This window comes from Typopeltis vanoorti, chromosome 11 (assembly GCF_054136105.1).
Source record: "Typopeltis vanoorti isolate ZY-2024b chromosome 11, IOZ_Tvanoo_1.0, whole genome shotgun sequence".
Lineage (NCBI taxonomy): Eukaryota > Metazoa > Arthropoda > Arachnida > Uropygi > Thelyphonidae > Typopeltis > Typopeltis vanoorti.
The window spans coordinates 87,526,751-87,549,463 of NC_143559.1; the positions used below are offsets into that span (position 1 = coordinate 87,526,751).

The window sequence follows — 22,713 nt, forward strand, 5'->3', positions numbered from 1 at the left end:
GATTAACGAAGCCATCAAGATGAAAATGAGCCTCATCACTGAAGATGATTTTGTTCGAAAAATAAGCATCCACTTGTTGTTGTTCCATAATCCATTCAATGAACTCTCTTTGCTGTGTGTGGTCAGTAGGCTTCAGTTCTTGAGTCAATTGAACTTTGTAAGCATAAAGATGCAAATCTTTCGTGAGAATACGCTGTAGAGAGCTTCTCGAAATGCCCAATTCAAGACCACGGTGCCGAATTGATCTTCCTGGACTCTCAGCCACACTCTCACAAACTGCTTCGATGTTTTCTGTTGAACGACTTGTTGAAGGACGGCCAGAGTGTATAAGATCACTAATTGATCCAGTTTCCTTGAATTTTTAAATTAATCTTTTCACAGTTGATGAAGTTAAATCACTATTCCGACCATATTTTGTACAAAAATTGCGAACTGTAGCTGCCAAACCTTCATTATTTTTAAAATATTGCTCAACAATGAAAATGCGTTGCTCTTTCGTGTAGCGCTCCATTTTTAATAACCCTGAGCTGTCAGCTGTCATGCTGTCCTTTTTTCTCATTGGAAACACTTTACCGCACAAATGGCGCTAAATTTAAATCTTGCGTGAATTTTGGGACCCCCTATACTTTTGGAGCTGCGGAAACTTCTCTAAACCTAGTGGTACTTTTAGATACTATCTTTAAAGGTGTTAGCACCGTAAGCAACTCTTATATACAAAACTAGTAAACAACTTTTCCTGTGCTCTTACACATAACTATATACATATACAAAGTTCCCCTGTGAAAGCATTGCCTTTGTTTTTGATGTTAAAACAGTAAATACATTCATTTCCCACATGGTTAACTATATTAATATTTTGCAAAATATACATAGAAACAAATAAGGTTATTTACAGTTCTCATGGGACTTGACCTATGTAAAAAAAAAAAATCGATGTGAAGCTTTAAATTTTTTAAGCTACATCGAGTTTTGTACGTTGCAATCTGCAAGTTGTATTCTGGTCTCAATATCATACTAGGAACACCAACTTTTATTAGGTAATAATGATATTTAGGAAATATTTTCTATCAGCTGTTTGAAAAAAATATTGCAAGCATCCATGTGTATGAGTTTTCCTCATTTGCACAAATAGTGCAGAAACAAACTTGGCTCAATTTTAATAAATTTGGAAAGTACTACTGTGCTATAGTAAAACTTTAGTTTAATATAAACAAACCATGACTATTAAATTACTTCAGGAAATTACAACATATACTAAATATTAATTTTAAAAAAAATTAATTCAATACTTCCTATACAGGGTGTTCGGGATAAATTTGACATATTTATAATTAATTATATTTTTCCGTAAGTTACATGTATTAACACACACTTCTCTTCATTTAAAAGTTTGGACCCTTCTTCATTCATATACAAGATGTCAGAAAGGATGGATAGCTGGAACCCACCTGAATCATGGAAGAGAATAACTTGTATCATGATGATTCGTGCCCGCCATCAAAATAAGGATATTATGACTGCTGCCCAATGCTCCCTGAATACAGTAAAAACAATCAGGCATGAACTAGAGACTTGCAATGGTGACTACGAGGATGTAGCAAGAAGAAAGATCCCTAGCAGACGATCTGATTGCGTTCGTACAGCAGAATTCCTCGCAAATCTGCAGGAACAGGTGTTGAAGAACCCTGGCATTGGAATTCGGGCTTTGTTCGTGGAGTTGCTAACTGTAGTCAAGCCCTGGATAACAAGGGTAGCCAATGGTAGGCCGTATGTATGGCAGCAGGATTCGGCCCCTTGCCACACCTCTGGGAAAAGTCAAAAATGGTTGTCTGAAAATTTCTACGACTTCACCAGTCCAAATGTTTGGCCTCCAAACTCCCCAGACCTTAACCCCATGGATTATTTTGTATGGGGCGCAGTTGAAAAAGACACCAATCGCACTTCCAGTAATACAAAAGCCCAGTTAATGGATAAAATTAAAACAGTTTTTGCGGCCCTTCCCAGGGAGACTGTAGCATCAGCTTGTTCGAGGTTCCGAAGCAGAATTGAAGCTGTGATCGATGCTAATGGTGGTTATTTTGAGTAAATCTTGTTGATAATATTGTAATTAACTCTGCCTGTAATGTTTTTTTGTCAATTCATTAAATTTAATAGATACAAAGAAGATTTTCTTTTTCCTTACGAAACTGTCAAATTTATCCCGAACACCCTGTATTTCGGCAATGGTACATTGCCATCTTCATGGGAACATAACACTGTGATAAGTGCGTGCACTAATAACAAGCAAATGAGGCCAAAGAGAGTAATTAACATTGTTCCTAGAGTCTTAAACCCCCCCCCCCCCCTTAGCTGGCTAAATTGGGTTGTCTTGGCTGTTGGGCTGATGTTCTCATGATGCAAGCTTCCCAAATTTGAGGCAGTCTCATGCACCCAAATTTGTTGAGGTTTGGGAAGTTTTTTTAGAGCCGAGGCTGATTCCATGAACAATCTTTTGTATTTATATTTGCTGTGATGTAGAAAAGTGGCTTTCTTCCATCGTATTCTGTGGTGGGTATCCAGATCATGGTCCACAAGCTCAGAACGACTATATTGGTGAAACCAGATGTAGTCTTTATGTTCGGATATCCTGATATTAGCTGTCCTGCCTGTTTGGCCATACAGCTGCAAGGGACGTGGTATACTCCAGGTAGGTCTAGAGGAAGTGGCTGGTCTTTGGTGGAGCACATAAGGGATGCCAATTTCTTATTATATATAAGTAAATTAATTAAAGTAATTATTCCTAACATGGTTGTAGTGTACATAATTTTATTGAAATGAATGCTGAATTTCTGTCTGTAACTAAAGGAGAGGATTAACATAGTCATATTGCACCCAACAAACCAGAAGGTCCAATAAAATTCGGACTTTGGTTGTTGAAACATTAAAAATAATGACCAAAACACAAACTAATCCAGCAGATAAAATATTGTTAATATTAAATAAGTGAATATTAAAATATAAAAGCTTGCTAGTTTCTGGCCCTCTCTTCATTTTCAGTTGTTCCTCATGTTTATCACCATGTGGTAAGCTTTCAGCACTATGTTTTTAATAAGTATTTGTCAAAATTAACCAAAATGTGTTAAACATGAAAACAATTTTAATGCATAAACTGCATTAATGGAATCATTCTGAAATTGATAAAGCAAATCATGTTGAACTAAATTTATTATCAAGTCATGTTGAGATGTCATGCATGTGCAGAATTTCTGTCATAATCTAGTTAAATAATTTTTAGGTATTATGTATATTGACTGTAGTTAGTTTAGAATGAATGCATAAATAATTTACATAATACCAATGTGGGTCATACCAGATTCATTACTATGAATAATAGAAGCTTGCTTTCTGTCATTTTTAATAACTTCTAAGATATAAGCAATCTTCAAAATGCAACATAGGAAATTTATTCCAGATTTAAATAAAATTGTAATGATTCTTTTGTTGTGATTTCTTTTTTTTCTAGATGATAAATCCTATATTATACCTAATGGCTTCATTTGAATAAAGAGTCAACTCTGTTCTCTGGCTAGCTTAGCTAAAGCCTGTATCTGCCATCATAAGAAAATTAGGACTCATTAAAACAATGTGATGCTCACTGAAGTTCATTTAGAAACTGGATGAAAGAAAAAAAAAAAAAAATTAGCAAGTGCAAAACAATGACTGCTACCTGTAGAAGAAGCTTTTAGAAATATCTTATTTCTAAATACAATGCTAAGTAAAATAAAATATTAAATATTTTATTCTTAGACAGACATTTCTCAATTTTCTCAACTAAGGTTATCAAGGGTACATTCTTTGAACAAGATGAATTCCTTGCAACTTTGCTCAGTGCTTAAGAAGGTTTAAATGAGGTTTGTCCTAGTAGTGGTAGATGCATTGGATGAGGTGGCCAACACCTTGGCCATCTCATTTTTCAAGTTTTGACCCCCATTAGATTGTTTCCTGCAAGTACATGTTAAAACCGAAATTTACTCAACAAAGCTTGCTCTCTAAAAGAGTTTTCATGTTAAGATAAATGTGATCAGTGCTCAAAACACAGCTGCAGAGCCGGTTCAGGCACTTCAAAGTAATACTGTGTCTCACAACAGTTCAGTATGCTAAGTCATGAATAAGTTCTGTCTGTTGCATATTGCTGATTGTTTATATCTTATATAGAATAAAATTATTCAGACTGCATAATGATTTTATAGCTGCTCTTTATATGTGCATGTGTGCAATAGATTTCCATGGGTGTAAAAAAAAAATTGAAATTTTTTTGTTTCTTAACTGCAGGTTTCCCCTCTCCCATTTTTAACTGCATCACCTGATTTTGCCTCTCCCCCTCCCACATATATATCCCACACAGGAGAGGTACAAAAACCTATAGCATGTCAGTGCTGTGTGTGAGGATATATATCATTAGGGATGGCATGAGTTCTGTGTCTCTTTGAACCTAGCAGCACCCAATTTCCGGTGTACTCTTGCTGACAATTCCCTGCAGGCTCACTGTGGGCAGTCCCATGGCCCGTGCTGCAAAGTTTTGCAGGTACTTATTTCATTATAGCCTATTGTAATTTAAGTTAAGGGGATAATAAATCCCCCTTTATTTTAAAGCCAGATACGAAACTTGGAGATCGAAATCTAAGAGTTTCATGCCAAAGAACTATCGGAGAGTCCAAGCGTAAGTCAACACCTGTGTAGTACACCACTAGGGCAACTCGGAGCAAAGGTGGAGCAAGGTCCGTCACTATCCTTAATATTTTCTCATAATGTAAAATGCAGCTCCTAGGAGTATTACTGTTTTACATTATGAAGAGAGGTCACTACCCAGACCAGTTTCGACCTTTATTGAGGTCTCATCAGCAAGTAGGTAGATCTGGATAATACCAAGGTTTAAGTGAACCGAACTTACATACCCTTACTATACAAATTGCCAGAACGGTGTACCCATATATTATTACTATGATAAAGAGCCAAGAGGCTTTTTTTTTTCCTGATGGCATAAATTAAGTTGGGGGGGGGGAATTATGTGAGAAATAAAATTATTTCTCACATAATTCCTATTATGTGAGAAATAATTTTATTTCTGCATTTGTTTCTGAATTTTCTGCCTGCAAATTACTCAAATTTTGTTCCTATATGTTTTTAATCCTATGCCTTTTTTCCTTTGACTGCCTTTTATTGATTTGTTTAATAAGTTTCGATATCACATTGTTTTAAACGTCACCTGCGGTATTACCACATGGGTAATTCTTACTTATTTTCTTTCAGATGTGATACCAGTAAGCTCTTATTTTAATGCTAATAGGTGAAATATAAGATTATTTTGATGTTTCAGTGTATAAAGTTGTCATTACCTTTTATTGCTTTCTAAATTGCTGCTTAATGTTCTGTCAAGCCATCTATCTAGCTATTTAAGAAAATAATGACCCTGAAAATGGATTTCTTTCCTAAGCCAAATTCTAATAGTTGGAATTCAGTTTCTTTATTTAGTGTGGCTTCTCTCTCTCTCTCTTGTACCATCTCTTACCTTGTTCTTTTAATATTTTAATTTTTTTCAATCTGCCAAAACTGAAAACTGGCAGGAAAACAGTCTAAATAGTGAATGTGTAGAATAACTAACCCATTTTAATTGTTTATGCACGGTGTGTTTAGGGCTTGGGTGCTTGTTTAAGCTCATATTGTAAAATATATTTAGGTTTAATGGAATGAAAACAGCACAACACATTTCATTAAGCCCTGAAGATGAATTTATTCACAGTCTTTAGTAAAGCTCATAAATTACATGTTAAAATAGATAATAGAATAAATAAATAAATACAGAGTTCAACCAAAATATCAAGTTAGCATAATTATACTGATTAAAAATGAAAGTAGCTCATCTGTTATAGGTGCAGATTTTTCAATTTTTATTGAAGGCCATTCTCCATGCAGAAGTCCATTTGAAAACTAGATACAAATGACATCATTAATTTATATTATCACTGGAAATGCAATGCAGTTTGAATATTTTGGCCAGGAGAAGAATTATCATTAGAAGGGGAGGGGGAATTTGTAATCTTACGAAGAAAATTAAACAATTTAACTTCCGAATGATAGGACAATCATTCCAGTTGAGATTAGATATATATAATACGTCTTCACAACTTTCCTTGTAGTTAGGGATAGTAATGTATAAGATAGGAATTTACATTCCTGGAATGATTGTACTATTGCATGTATAGCGAGTCAGGTAATGTTTGGACATGTCTGTGCTCTTGCCTTCAGTCATTTCAAAAATTCAAGCCTGTATTTGACAAGCTTTGGTAGGAGTGAATGAAATTTAGAAAAGTGTTTTACCATCAAGTTTTGTGCAAAGTTAAGCAAAAAGTGAAGGTGAAACTGTAGTCATATTAACAGTGGTTTATTGTACATCTTCAGTGCAACATTATATAAAAGGCATTTTTTCAAAAATTGTTTGCATTAGGTAATGGTGGTGGAGGTGGGGAGCAAACTCATAACAAGATTTTATTCATGTCATCATTTTCAAGTTTCGTTTCACTTGTTTTCAGCTTGCTTGTTTTTCTAGAAGCATGGATTTTATATGGATATATTTTCTCTAGTATAATGTAGATAATATAAATCAAATTGGAAGAAGTAGTAGTTAAATATGTTATAAAAAAATTTTTAAACATGCATATATGAGTACATTAAGTGGGCAGTTACAAGAAGACATTTGACAGATCAGTTCACTTCTCTGTTACATTGAAGAAACAGTCAGCATCACAATTTTCAAAATAGTTGAACTGTGCTTCCTTGCTGGCCACCATAATTTGAATAATTATTCAAGTGGAATGTTCATTTTTCACATTTGTTGTTGATTTACTACTTGTTTATTTGAAAAGTTAGTATTTGGAAGAAATTGTGGTTAGTCTACAAATAAACTATCATAATAGGATTATATGAAAACTGTTTTATTTATGTGACCTATAGAATATATTCATCAGTAGTGAAAATTTACCACTGTTGTTTGCAGATGATTGTCAAATAATCATTATCATAATTTTAGGTACATTATGACTCATCCTGAAATGCCTGTGTTAAGGAAACAGGAACTAGATGCATTTCTAGTTCAGGCAGTTGATCCACATCTTACAGATGTAGAATTTGTCCAAAAAATGGAGGTATAAGATTATTATTAAATAGTTAATTTCATTTTGTTAGGCTTAGGGATTAAGTTTATTCATTTTATATTTTATTTAAATTTTATTCTTGAAAGTTACTTCATTTATACACTATGACAATTTAAATGTGTTAACTCTCATCTCTCCCTCCCCTGCCACAAGGGGAAGTGGTAGTGGAACATTATTAGCATAACGTTAATATTTGTGCATCTTTTAACGTGACTTCTTGAATCAGTTATAATAAAGATAATATGTTCATTTGATTGCAATTTGTTGAAGATTGCAACCTTTCCTGGTTGCAGAATTGCTTTATTATTAATAAATTATGAATTCTCCTGTTGACATTTAGGTTGATGTGAATATAAGACAGGTTAAAATTGCATTTAATGAAGAATAAAAGATGCACAAATAGACTGCCATGCTTTCCAATTACTGTTGTTTTGTTGAGTGTGAAAATTTTGAAGAGAGATGAAGTTATTTACTTCATCTGAGTTACTCTGAGAGAGAGCCAGTCAAGTTAAAGACGATAGATGGAAAGGAAATGCATAAGATAATGAAACAATCATATAATGCCATATCCGTGATCATTAATAAATCAGTTCTGTACAACGTCTAGTTGTAATTAGAAGCTTTGAGAACTAGTATTCAGCACGATGGATCAGCATTTTTTCTCACAGCTCTTCTGAATGTTACACTGTCTTTGTTCTTTCTGCAGTGAGTACTCTCTCCTTCCAGTGGAAGCGTGTACTATTAATTTGTCTGCTAACAGCCAGTCATATCTAAAATTCATGTATTTTTAATTTTCATATGTATTATGAAAATGTTGGCGTTTCATATAATTTTGTTAAGATGAAAAAGAGATACAACTTACTGGTTTAGATGGGCCCAATCTACTTAAAGTGTGTAGTATTTTGCACTGTCTTTTTTTGTGAATACCAAGTTAGTGATTTACAAAGTGCCCATAAAAACATTTGCTCCATGCTTTTGCATCCTTTGAAAAATCAATAAGTCACCTCCTCTGCTCAAAATTTAACTCCTTATTACTATTTGTAGACAATAAGCAGCAGACTGATCAAACAGTTGCAGTTGTATCAAGCAAAAGTAGAAGTTATTAACTTTCATTCAAAGAAATCACCCAATCTACTGCAATGAGGTGGGGGGGGGGGGTAAGCCACAGAGCTAGATGGATGTTTTTTTTAGTGGAGATGGGTTTCACCTATTTGAAAATGTTGGAAAAGTATGCTGCTCCAATCAGAATGTAGCAAAATACTACATTCTATATTACATTGCTGTAAAACAATTCTTTAATTTGATTGGGTCTTTTCTGTCTTCTGTAGCAGTCTAAAATGCATCAGGCCAATGTCTTGTTCTTCCTCTGACCTGTCATTTTTGTTTGTTTTGCATATCTGTGGAGCATTTTCAGATATCTGCCAATTTTTAATTCTGAAAGATTGAGAAAACTGCTGTTTGAAATTTTGAAAAAATCAGGATTTCCCTTTCTCCCTTGCACAATTGATACCTAAGTAATTTTTGACAGTTTTATTTATAAATTATTCAGCTCTTAAGCACACTTCATTAAGCTGTATGGAAATGCCATTTGCCAGTACATATCATATGTAGTCAACCTTGTTTCATTGATACCATTAACCCCTTGAACGCACTAATTAAAAATCAGAAAGCAGTCGTTTTTCCCCCAATTTTTTTATTCTTTATTTTCTTCATACACAAAAGAACATTAGCAAATCTTGTAAAAAAACACAAAAAAAGTTCTTTTTGCAAAAAAAGGTTAACTAAACTGCATCTACTTCACTAAACCTTAATTTGGGCAACAAAAAATCTTGAAAATAATGTTTTTGTCATCCCGTGTTATAGAATTTACCACTGTGTGTTAAATTCTAAAACATGGGTTGACACAAAGAGGAACGTCACAGTCAGTAATATATCTTGTTTCTTTGTGAACCCTTTTATTGTACTCATTCCTTTTTCTTGAATAGAGGAAACACTGGCGAGTTGGATTTTCTTTCTTTTCTGTTGGTGGTATGAAAGATGGAAAATGTCATGCAGATAATCTCAGTGGTGTTGGGATATTTGATGGACATCCACTTCTTAAAATGCTTCTAGTTTTATATTTTTCAATGGAGAGTTCGATTACTTTGAGGCAAAAATCAAGTGAATCCATCTTACCGCTAGATTTTTTTGTAAAGCACGAAAGCGTTCCACAGTGTCAGGTCTAAGAGATGAAAGAAAATCTTTTTATAATACTTCTTGCCTCTCTTTCTGGGTACAACATATGAAGATAGGTGTTGATCAACGCCACTCATGGTATGGTTGTAATCCAACACAAGTTGTGGTTTTTTTATTCTTCCTTTGCGTATCACTATGTCTACCATTGATGTAGTGTGAATGGTAGAGATATGCGAGATATCCTTCTTGTCCTTCCATTTCATTACACACACTTTCCCTCTCTGAAAACCAATTACTTCTCCAGTTTTCAATTTTTTATTCTTCAATTTGCTGGGTACTTCTTTTCGTGATACATGTTATGTTCTATAAACATCAGTATTATTTATTCTCAATAGATCCGCTAATCCAGATGAATTATAGAAATTGTCCATAGTCAAACAATAACCTTTATTCAATAAAGGTTTCATCAAAGTCATCACTACTTGCAAAGACATTGGAAGATTGCTAAAATCTCTGTCCAGAATGGTATTCTTGCCAGTATAGATTATAAAATTATAGACATATCCACTTTGTGATTCACATAATAAGTATGTTTTTATGCCAAATCTAGCCCTTTTGAGAGAAATGTATTGCACCCATCCCAGACGACCTTTATAAAGCAATAAACTGTCGTCAATGGCCAATTTCTGTGGCGTAATGGAATTGCCAAATTTTCTATTCAAATCTTCATAAATTGGCCAGATTTTGTTGAGCTTTGGGCAAGGATGATTTGCTGGATCAAATTCATCATTATTTGAAAAATGTAGAAATTGTTTTATGGCCTCGAAACGTTTCCCGCTCATACAATCTGGAAAAAATGGTGTATATAATAATGGATTTTTTGTTCAATAATGACGGTATTCTGGTTTTCTTACTATACTTTGCAAAAGTACAATAGCCAAAAATACTCTGATTTCATTTGGATTTGTGTCATACCAAGAAGTCCTTTCTTTACCAAGGATACTACTCCTCGCATATCTATTTGTTTCATCCACAACACGTTGAATCAGTTGATCATCAAAAAAAAAAGCTCGAAGAAATTTAGGCAGTTATAATCGCCAACATCAATATTTTTTATACTGGGAGCTTCTGTGAAAGTGAATGGTGGAGGTGGATGAGCATCTTGTTTTACTTCAGGTATTGATATATATTCCTGTTAAATATTTACTACTATCATGCTGTCACTACTTATGTTTCATTTAACAATCTTTCAATGTAATTATTCCAGGCATCTAGAATATTATCTTTGGATACAGTTTCAGTTTTTATGCTTCTTCTTTATTGTCTCTGATTCATTTTACAGTACTCTTTCCTACATTTCTGAACTTTTTCAATAGACTCCAGAATATTTTGCTACCTTTCATATTTATTTTCTGTTTTTACCAGTCTTCCTGGGACTTTTGTTTAGCTAGTTTCGCATAGTGTTCTCTCTATTCTAAGAGTAGAAGCTGATTTACTGGACAGAACTTTTGATGTGTTTCTTCTTTTATCTTACTACCTCTAACTTTTGGAGTCTGTGATGCAGATCTAATTTTTCTGTGGTGAGACTGTCTGCAGACAGTCTCACCACATGCCTCTCTGGCTAAATGAATCAATGTTTTTTTTTCAGGGTTTGCCACTGAATTTCCAAGGTTTGGTTCCTGTGTTCAAACTCTTTCAGTTTTTCTTGAATAATCTGTTTTTTAGTCTACAGTTCAAATATAATAGCTGTTCAACTTTGATTCATTTCAAAACTTTCATATACATCCTTTTTTTTCAGTATGAAGTTCAGTTTTATCCTTTTTAACACTAAATGATTATTACTTCTTATTTCAATCCTCTGTATATTCTTCTGTCCTGAGCCAGTGAGGGGAAACATTGCTATTAGCAATGACATAGTCAATGAGACTTTTCTTATTTCTTGCATCTTCTCTCATATGAATTTGTGCACAATTTTATGTGGGAACATGGCATTATTAATAAATAGTCCATGTCCTGGTCAGAAATCTTGCAGGCACTTACTGTTGTTATTAGTTTTGCTCTTTCCTTCAAAATTTTCCCTAACATTTCTATATGTGTGGTAATCATTTCCTACTCTACTGTGTTTAGATCTCTGACAAAGACTGACTTTTTTTTTTCTTTTTTTTGTTGTTGTCAACATCTTTTATAATGCCATAGAAAATTCCTCCATTTCTTCCTTAGTAGAATCTTCTGTTAATTTTATACACTAACAAATCTCATTGTCCAGTTTCCCCCTCATTTTAATATGCCCACATCATGCTACTTGATATTTTCTGCAAATCAAGATGATTATTCTCATATTTATTGTTGAATACTATAGCTATTCCTTCTTTTCCTTGGTTGTTATTACATTTGAATATTCATTTTGCTTTTGTTACTTAGAAAGATCTCACCTATTTTTATTGTTATTCTGCTGCCAGTTGTTCACTCCCCTAATTTTCTACAGAACTTGGGTGTTTTGACTGGTCCAAAACATCAAATGATCTTTATATAAAGATGATCCAAGAACAATAAGAAATCCAAGGAAAGTTTTGGATTCATATTGTTCTTGGATCATCTTTCTATTGGTAAGTTAGTTATGGTTTGCTCAGAACTGACCCAAGTTGTTTTCAATGATTTTTGATAATGTAAATCTTGTCCACAAAAGATTGTAGTGAGATTCATGTCACACATTTATCCACAATTTTTATTGTGGATAAATGAAGGGTTAGATAATCAGGATCCCCCTAGTCTAGAGACTAAATATCAAACTTTTTTTAAGCCAATTTGAATGAGTCCAATTAGGACTCATAGTACTGGTTTCAGAATCTTAATACTGGTATTTCAGTATTAATTTATAATGCTGGTATTCCAAAGACAGACATTTTTCTCAATAAATTCTGATGATAGTTGAGTACAGTAAAATAGGGGAAAAAAAACGAGTAATTGAAACTTATTTTTACATAAAAAATATTCTGACAAAAAATTACACATTTATTGTTAATAAAAATGTATACTCTGATACTGCAAATTTTAGTCATGTTCAATAGTTATTATTTAAACTAAATCTAATTTTGGAACATATTTCATTAGAACCAGAAAACACCATATTGGATTCTGCTGAATGGTGATGGTGTACTAGTTGTAATCTGTCCCCGTTCTCTCATTTAAAAAAAAAAAATCTTATTTCTTTAAGTATATCACTATAAGACTTCATTTTGGGATAAGTAAGATATTAAAGTGAAAGATATTATGGCTCCATCCATATTTATATCTAAGTGTAGAAAAAAAAACACTTCAGTTTTAAAATTTACCAGAAAGCTTATATTAATATAACCTTCAGCATCATAGTTGCCTTGGCATGCACTATTTAAATGATGCAAATATACAGGTTCCTGGGCAGAGCTTGTGTCTTAAATAGTGACCAAGGTAATGCAAGTGTGAAAAGTTATATTACCATAAGGCTCTGGAAAATTTTTAAACTTAAGTTTCTTTCTATATTTGGCTATAAAATATGGATGGAGCATAATATCCTCTGCTTTAAAATCTTATTTTCTTTTTGACCATAGCTTCTAAAGCTATGAACTTTTTTGGGAAGGAATACTTAAGTCTTTATATATTGTTGCCTCGAGTTTATCTTTTTAGTGACTATCTAATTAGTCAGACAATTTCTTAGTTTGGACAGAATTTGCAGAACACTGATGTTCTATTGCATGCTGGTCTCCTAAGATTGAATTCTGTTAATTTTCTGAAGAGAGATTTTTATTATGCAGGGTGCAATTTTAACTATAGTATCTTTTCTGAGTCTGGGAAGTACTTAGCTTTCATGTTGTCCTGTTTGGCAAATGCTGAACTTTTGATAAATTTGTATGCTTCTGTGAAATAATGAATTTCAATATTGTATATAGTTCTCTAGTTTTTTGGAAGTTTGATTGCCAAGAGATTCCATCAAAAATTTTATGGTAGTTTCTAAAATTAAAAGATTTACTTCTTTGCAGCTAGTGAAATGAAAAATACCAAAAATAACATTATAAGCATTAGTGTAGATATAACCACAGGTGATAAATTCATCCTTGCAAAAATTAATACCTGAATCTAAATCAAGCTCTCTGCACACAATCAACTCAAAAAAAATCTTTCAAGCAAGTGCAGTAAATTGTTCTAAGCAAGTATCGGAATCTAATTGCAAAACAGAAAAATATTTATTTGAAATCAATTGTCTTGATAACAGAAGAATATTTTTAGATTTTTATAATATAGAAATCTTTGAAATTATTCATTAACATTTAATGTGCAATTTTTTGTGAGTGTGCAAAAACAGTGTTTAGTAAAGCAGATTTGAGTTTCACGACTGATACTGTTACATTTGTTTTGTGTATAGTAATCCCTCAGTTGTTAATTATTCAGTAATAGTATTGATTTATGGTTTTCAGTTTTATAACCTTTATGTGAATAAATCATGGCTGATTAATTTTTTAATTACTATTGCAAAAAACAGTATTTTGCCAGTATTTGAATACTGGAAAAAAATTATCCTGGTAGTCAAGATTCTGGGAACTTATGCAAGTCATCCTAGTGGTGGTCTTGCCATTAGGCAATGAAATTTGTCAGCTATTTAAATGTAGCTATTATTATTAAGTGTCTGACATTATGCAAAGATTTCTGTCTTGACTTGCATAGAATATTATTATTGATGCTGATCAGTCTGTCTTTTCCACCCATTACAGGGTGAAGGCCTCTCCCATTGCAGGAGGGTTGGGTCTACTTCTCCCTTAGTGACCCAGTCCATCTTAGGAGAGTGTTTATTCACTTGTATGAATCTAACTCGAATCTAACTAGGCGGGATTCGAGCCTGTTGGTTAGAGAGCGGATATGCTAACCACTCGGCCAACCAGGCTGTTATTATTATTATTATTATTGTTGTCGGCTACTCCATGGAATCCTCGGACTCATCAAAAGAGGTCCTAAATATCATACTTGGCTTTGAACTCATTCACAGTAATAGCACCCACAATAGACTCTAGCAACCTATTCCATTTATTCACCACTCTCCAAACAAAAAATTTAATTGTAACACCTCTGCTAGCTACACTCTTGCTCAGTTTCCAACGATGGCCCTAGTTCTGCCAGCACTAAACCTGTTCTGAAAAATTTTCCCTGTATTGATCTTGTAAAAACCCTTCAGTGATTTGTATGTCTCAATCATATCACACCTTTTCTGCCTGTTAACCAATTTCTGTAACCCACAAATCTTCAGTCTGTTCTCATAAGATGTTCATTCCATGGACATGCTATTATCTTGGTCACTTGCCTCTGGATCTTCTCTACCTCTTCCTCATTGCCAAGAAACTCAGGTGACCAGATCTGTATGCAGTAGTCAAGATGGGGCTCTTATCAAGGCTTGATAACAAGGTATAATGAACTACTTGTGTCTGCTCATCAAAGTATTCTTCAGTAACCAAGTTATCCGATGAGCTGCATTAGCCACTTTTGCAATGTGCCCCCTAAACTTTAACTCCCTATCCACTAACACCCCAAAATCTCTGGCACGTCAATTTCCTGGAGTACAGTTCCATTAATGTGGTACACAGCTAGTAATCTTTTCACCCCAAAATGCACAACCTTACACTTTGCCACATTAAACTGACATCCATGCTTCTTTGCCCAGACTGCCAGTCTATCCAAATCATCTACCAAAATTTTAATATCTGTATTAACTATTGCCCCAATTGTGCATCATCAGCAAACAACTATTCAGTTCTTCTCAGATCTTTTCCTATATCATTAATATATCAAATTGTTTGTATAACTTGAGTTTCAGCTCAGGAAATATCCCAAAGGAATGGAAAGAATATATGATAGTTCCATTGTACAAGGGGTAGTACAAAAACTGATGCGTTTAACTATTGACTCAGTATCTCTGGAGTGGTGATGAATATTTTAGAGAAGTTGATGAGAGCTCACATACAGACAAGCTATACTTTGCAAGGAATAGCAAGGGTTCACTCAATGGAGGTCAGGTTTTAGCAATTTGTTCACATTTTATGATAATGTTACAGTTGAGTTAGAAAAAGGGAATGGATACACTGTGATACTGTTTGCCTTTGCTAATTCATTTGATAGGATACTACATGAAAGGCTGTTGCATGAATTGGGGAATATGGAATTGGAATACAAATTATTGACTTGGATAAGTGGGTGGTTGAAGGATAAGTATCAGGAGGTGGTATATGGTGAGTGTGAAACTTCCAGGTTTAAGCTGATTGTACCCCAGGGATCTATCCTCATACCATTGTTGTTCAATCTATACATTAATGATATTGGGAGGGATTGAAATGATGTTTTTTTTTTTTTTGCTGACTACTGACAAAGATAAACAGGGTAATCAGGGATGTTACTGTATACAGTACTTACAGAATGATTGGAATAAGCTGGAACAGTGGGCAAATGATGTGCAATTCACTGTTAGTAAGTGTAAAGTTAAGCAGGTTGGTGATGAGATTTCCAGTGGATAGCATATTATATTGGTGGAATTGTTACAAATTAATGAGGCTGGGGATCTTAATGTTAATGTTATGGTAGACAAGAGACTGAAGTTCAAAACTCACATTGCAAAATCAACTCAGAGGATAATTGGGATGTTGAAACTAACATTGATATATAAAGTACATAGAGTCATTTTGCCTCTGTACAAGGCCCAGGACTTCATATGCCTTCACTTGGACTACTGTGTGTAGATCTGGTTTTATGGATTCAGAGGGGATGAAGAAGCTAATTGTGCAAGGAAGAGTAACAAAGGTAATAGCAAGATAACTGAATGTAGATATGAGGACTGCAGACACTGAAACAGGAGAAAGGAGGGGAAGAGGAAATTTTTGAAAGGGTATCATCGATTTCATCAACTGATGAAACTTTTTATTATGTAAAAGATGGAGAGAGGGAAAGCAGGTTACCATGGAAATTTATATGTTTTTATGTTGTGCCCATACACCCCATATATGGTAGCAGTATTCAATAGCTGGGTGGATTTGTGATTTGCATAATGTTAACAGCTGTTCGGGTTGAAGTAATGTCCTGAGCGAAAGAGAATCCTACTTCTTGAAGCTGGGCATGCAATGGTTGTGATGTGTTTATGCCAGGAGAAGTTTGATGTGAGGGTAATTCCAAGAAGAGAGATCTCATACTGTCTAGAAATTTAGGTATCGTCAAAAGAGATACTGAGAAAAAATGGTTATTTTTTATGGGAAATAGGACAGAACTGGATTTTATTAGCATTGAAATTGATGAAGTTATCCGAATCCTGTTGTAGGATGGCTTGGAGATCGGAATTGAGGGTGGTGGTGGTTGATGTTTTGTAGGTTGAGGTGAGTTGTGTAGGGTAAGTTTATCAAATGAAAGCGAGGAGTGTAGTGTGCTGTCGTCTGCAAAACTGTGTATTGGGTTGGAGGTCAACTGAAGTAGATCGTTGAATGGTGAGAGGATAGGGAGCCATACACCATCACACAGTGTGCATCCAGACAGACAGAAAGCTGGCAATTCAACTTTAGAAGTCCTGGGTCAGACCGAATCATGGTAGCTTGCTTAGTAAGCCTTTGTGCCAGACCTGGTCAAAGGCTTTGGAGATATCAAGGGCAACCACTTGAAATTCGCAAAACTTCTCCATGGCATTTGTCCAGAGGTGGGTGATATGTGAGCAGATCTATTGATCGGCAGCGATGGAATCCATACTGGCGGTCGTTTATTAGGTGGATGTCTTCAAGGCAGTGTAGGAGTTGGGAATTGATGATTTTTTCCATTACTTTTGAAAGGACTGAGGTAAGTGAGATAGTGTGGTAGTTGGATACAGTGATTTTTTTTGGAATGGGCTGAATATAGGCCAATTTCCAGTTTGTGGGATAGATTCCAGTAGAGTGAGAAAGTATATATAGGCAACATAGGATAACAGTCGGTTTTGGTGTGCAAACTTACAGGACAATTGTGGGAATGCCATCAGGACCAGGAGACTTTGTGTCTAATTTGGACGATATTTTTCTAATCTCATCCTGGCAAAAGGATATAGGGAGGATTGTATGTTGGGTGTCTGGAATGGTTGGGGAACATTTACCATCGTCAGTTATGCATGCATTGGAAGTAAAGTGTGAAGCCAGAAGATTGGTTGTTTCTGTGGGTGATAATGCAATAGAGCCATCTGGGTATAATAAGGGCAGGAATAGTGCAGGCAGAAATTATGGCCAATTACTTTGGCAAGAGACCAAAAGGCTTGGCTGCCATTTGGACATTCTGCTAGTTTACTGCTTTTTTTTTTTCCCCATCTATTTCAGGCTTCGGTATATGCTCTAAAGGAGGATGAGGTGCTTGATTTCAGCCAGTTATGGTATGTCTGGTGTTCATCTGTACAGCATTGGCACATCTTTTGGAGAACCAAGGTTTAGTTAGGGAATGGCAGAATAATGTGTGGAACGTATGTTTCCATGCCAGTGAGGATTACTTTGGTAATAAGTTCGGTGCATATATTTGAGTTGGAAGGCCGGAAAGAATAGTCCAACCATGGGAATGTGGCATAGAAGTTGAGACTCTCTCACTTGACACTGTTATAATGCCAAACTGCTCTTGTATGGGAGTGTCTGTGTCAGCGTTGTTGCATGGGGGAAGAGATGAGCACTAGACTGTGATCAGAATTACCTAGGGGGCTCACTACTTGCACTGTGTATTTGGAGGGGTCATTGGTGAGGAAGAGATCTAGGGTCTGGGGGAGTGGTTTGGGTTATCTGGTATTCTGGTTGTCATCTGAACAAGTTGTGTAAGGTTGTTAGCGATAGCAAATATTTCAGCATCTCTGCCTGCAAGATCTATACAACTGGAGGAGGAAAGTCAGCTAGTGTTGTGCACATTAAAATATTAAAACCTCCTAGGAGGATAATTTTGCTGTTGGGAAAGTGGGATTTGAGAAAGTCAGTTTTTAAGGAGAGGAAATTAAAGAGCTCAGAGTGGTTGGTTGTGTTGGGGAAGTGATAGAGACAGCAAATGAATTTGACTGAGTGGGGAAGGGATATTTTCAACCAAAGAAGGTCAAAGTTGGATGATTCTAGGTTGGGTGCTCTCTGGCAAGGTATGTCAGGGCAGATGTATGTGCAGACGTCTCTTGGGACGAAAGTTATTAAAGAGTGAGTAATTTGGAAGATTAAGATAAACAGTGCTGGGAGAGGTGAGATTTGAGTTTCTGCCAGAAAGGGGTTTGGTAGACTGAAGGTGGTAGTGGACACTATTAAGGTTGGAATTTAGGTCACGGATATTGGTGAAGTGGATATGTAGGGTTTTGTGTCATGTTTGACCACAAGGGTCTTGCACATTTCCTATGCAGTGCCTGCATACTGGTCTCGATGGTGGCTGCTAGCGGCATCACTTGGTTTTTGCACAAGTTTAATTTGTGTGTAGTCGATGAACCAACTGTTGTCACCATTTTGATGTTTTTCTTCGAGTTGTCTTCGAAGCTGGCGTGTTTGTTCCCTTTGTGCAAATGATAAATCTGGTTGAGCATGCATGCACGATTGGAAACAAATGTCTTTGAACTTGTTGTTGATTGCTGTTATTAGTTTTGATGTGCTTGTCAGCGTGTCGCAAGTCACTTTTACTAGGCATGGAAAGTTTGTTCCGTCCTTTCTTTTATTTATAGACCTGAAACGATGGTACCTGACGATATTCTTAGAATCGATGTTGTATTTTTCAGCTAGTTTGTTGATGTCTTCTTTTAATGATTTTCTGTTTTCTTTTGGAAAGTTCAAAATGACGTAGTTTTTTGTTTTTGACCTCAAGTCATTTACTGTTGATGCGATTAGATCACAGAGTTTATTTGCAGGCAAAGGTGAGCTTGCATTGCACTTGTCATCAGTTTGTTTGAGCTTAGCTTCCACTGCATATATTTGGAGGTAAAAGTTTCATTCAAAGCATTCATGTGCTGTTCGAGGTTTTTGACATGTTTATCTATGTTCAGAAAGTGTTTTACCGAAGGGAGGCACAGCAAACAGAATAATGGCTGGTTAAGTTCGATAAGTAGCTTTTGTGCAGATTTGTCTATTTTCGTGCAGGAAGAGTGCAGCCAGTGGCAACAGAACTCGCAGAATATACCCGTTTTTTGCAGCTTTGGCATGTAATAGGTTTGTCGATGGCACTGTGTTGGCAAGACATGGGGTGCTCGTTCACCATTCGATTTTGTTGCCGTCTTTGCTGCATATGGCAAGCATAGTGAGCACTTTGCATGTGGCTGATTTAGAATCGGAAAGATAGCTGATTTAAGTTTGCTTCCTGTTCACAAACTCTTTCAGTTTTTCTTGAATAACGTTTGTGTAGTTTAGTCTACAGTTTACATCTGAGAGCTGCCCAGCTTTTATTCGCTTTAAAACTTTCTTAAATGTTCTTCTTTTCAATATGAAATTCAATTCTATCCTGCTCAAGGTCGAATTTAATGTACTATAAGTACTTACTGGCAGAGAAAACTTGTTTCATTAATCTTTCCTCTCCCATTCTGCTTAAGTGACCATACCACCTTAGATTAACTCTGGTAATGCATTCCTGGATGCTGACAATATCAAGTGCTTTCCTAATATCCATGTTTTTAATAAGATATTGCTACTGATGCCATCTGTTCATGCCCCTAATCTTTCTCAGGACTCTCATATCTGCGGTTTCTAGTCTTTGGTCAAGTGTTTTACTTCTAACCAAGCTCTCAGATCCATAAGTTAAAATTAGTTTTAACAGTGTCTTGTATATAGCTAATTTAGTGTTTTGGCTAATTTCTCTCTTATTCCATGTAAATTTATTCAGTTGACTTCTTACCATACCAGCTTTGTTGATTCTGTTGTCTATTTCCATATTTAACTTACCATCTTCAGTAAAAATCGTGCCTACATGGCTAAAATGTTTTACTTGTTCTATAAGTTGTCCATTCACAATGCATTTGATATTTTCAATGTTTCTGCCTATTTTCATTGTCTTTGTCGTTTTAATGCTGACATTCATACCATATCTATTACAACAGTTATTCAATTCAGTCAGGGAATCTTGCAGACTTGTAACGGATTTATTTAGAAGTATAACGTCATCCGCATAAAGCAAAGAGCTGAGATTAACACCTCCAATTTTGATATCATGTTTAATACCGCTTTCCTTCATAATGTGATCCATATAGATAATGAATAACAGAGGGGATAATGTACATCCTTGTCTCACACCAGATTTAACATTAAACCATCTTCCTGTACTTCCTTCAATTCTAACTGCTGACTTACTACTCAAATATAGACTAAGTATTGCTTGATATAATGCCCCATTGACACCATATAACTGCAGCGTATTGAATAGCTTCTCTCTTGGTACCTTGTCATATGCCTTTTCCAGATCGACAAAACTTAAATACAGATCTTTGTTATATTCCCATGCTTTCTCGACTATTTGTCATAAAGTGAAGATCTGAATCCAGCTTGTTCTTCACCAATCTTCTTTTCCACAATCCTTCTCAACCGTTTCTAAAGTATACTTGCATATATCTTACCAGGAACATTCGATAATGAAATGCCTCTGTAATTCTCACATTCAGTTTCAGTCTCTTTTTTATATATGGGTACTATGAGTGCTCTACTCCAATCATCTGGAATTCATCCCTCTGTCCAGGCCTTCTGAACTATGCATTGCAGCCACTGTAAGTCTTTTAAACCTCTATATTTGAGCATTTCTGGTTGAATATCATCTACTCCTGCTAACTTTCCACATTTTAGGCTGTTGATGGCTTTTCTACTTCAAGTATGGATATGTATTCTTGGCTGCATGCCTGGTCAGTGTTTTTTACCACTGTGCTGTCATCACTGCTTGTTTCATTTAGCAGTTTTTCAAAGTAATTACTCCATATTTCAAGGATATCTTTTTCTCCCGTTTTCATGTCACCTTTATCATCTCTAATTCCTTTTACAGCACTCTTTCTTCCATTTCTGAGCTTCTTCAACAACCTCCAAAAAGCTTGCCACCCCTTTTGATATTTATTTTTTATGTTCTTAACAAAGTCTTCCCATAAGTTTTGTTTAGCTAGTTTTACACAGTGTTTAGCTTTCTCACATATGTCTCTATATTCTCTAAGAGCACAAGCTGACTTATTTACCAGTTACTTTTGATATGCTTTCTTCTTTTCCTTCACTACCTCTTTAACTTCCTCTGTCCACCATGGAGTTCTGATTTTTCTATACTTGGAGGCATGCAAGCATGCCTCACTGCTTGAATCACTCTTTGCCCTATTTTTATTCGCTTTAAAACTTTCTTAAATATTCTTCTTTTCAATATGAAATTCAATTTTATCCTACTCAAGACTAAATGGGTGATCAATTTCAAATCCTCTGTGCACTCTGGTGTTCTGCACCAGTGGGAAAACATCACTATCAATAATAACATAATCAATGAAACTTTTCTTATTCCTTGCCTCTTCTCTCCATGTGAATTTGTGCACATTTTTATGTTGGAAAATTGTGTTAGTAATAACCAATCCATGTCCAGAGCAGAAATCCAACAGGTATTTACCATTATTATTAGCTTTGCTCTTTTTTCCAAATTTTCCCGAAATATTTTTGTATATCTGACAATCATTTACTACTCTGCAATTTAGATCCCCAATAAGGACCAACTTTTCATTTTTCATCGTGTCAGTTGCTTTCTCTAAAGCCTCCAAAAATTCCTCCACTTCTACCTCAGTAGAACCTTCCGTGGGACCATAGCACAAATAAGTCTCATTGTCCAGTTCCCCAATCTCGTATTTGCCCACATCACTCTACTTGAGACTGCCTGCTATTCAAGAAGATTAGCCTTGCATTTATTGTTGAATACTATGGCTACTCCTTCTTTTCCTTGATTGTCATTGCCTGAATATAACATTTTGTATTTATTGCTCAGAAAGATCTCACCAGTTTTTGTCTTTTTTGTTTCAATCAACTCTGTTATGTCGATCTGGTACTTATCCCATTCCTCAGCTAGCTCCATTTCTTTGTCATTTAGGCTTCTTATATTGATAGTACCGATCTTGGACTCTGGTAATGTTGAGTTGGGGGTGTTTTAGGATTTGTTCCAGTAGAGCTGACTTTTCACTGTTTGCCCTGGTTCCCTGGTGAAAACAGTGGGTCCTTGTTTAACCGGGTGACACCCCAGCTGTCATGAAATTCTGTCATGTTGTACCATCATTTGAAATTTTGGTTTAAGCCAATAAGAATACAATTTGCTTGGCTAAAGCCCAAATTGCCAGCTCATCCTCGTCCGTTCAGTATTCAGGTAGATACCTAACAGGGTGCACCATGAG

At 35.3% G+C, this 22,713-nt stretch overlaps 1 protein-coding gene across 4 annotated transcripts in view; it reads left to right on the plus strand.

Annotated features, from left to right (window-relative positions):
• The window catches only part of LOC150101831 (constitutive coactivator of PPAR-gamma-like protein 1 homolog), a 326,792-nt gene that overhangs the window by 221,550 nt on the left and 82,529 nt on the right, over positions 1 to 22,713 (plus strand). For all 4 annotated transcript variants that reach the window (XM_090400106.1, XM_090400107.1, XM_090400108.1 and 1 more), the window contains exon 11: positions 7,067 to 7,181. In XM_090400106.1, the coding sequence (XP_090256232.1) occupies positions 7,067 to 7,181 (115 nt within the window). The remainder of the gene's footprint in view (positions 1 to 7,066; positions 7,182 to 22,713) is intronic.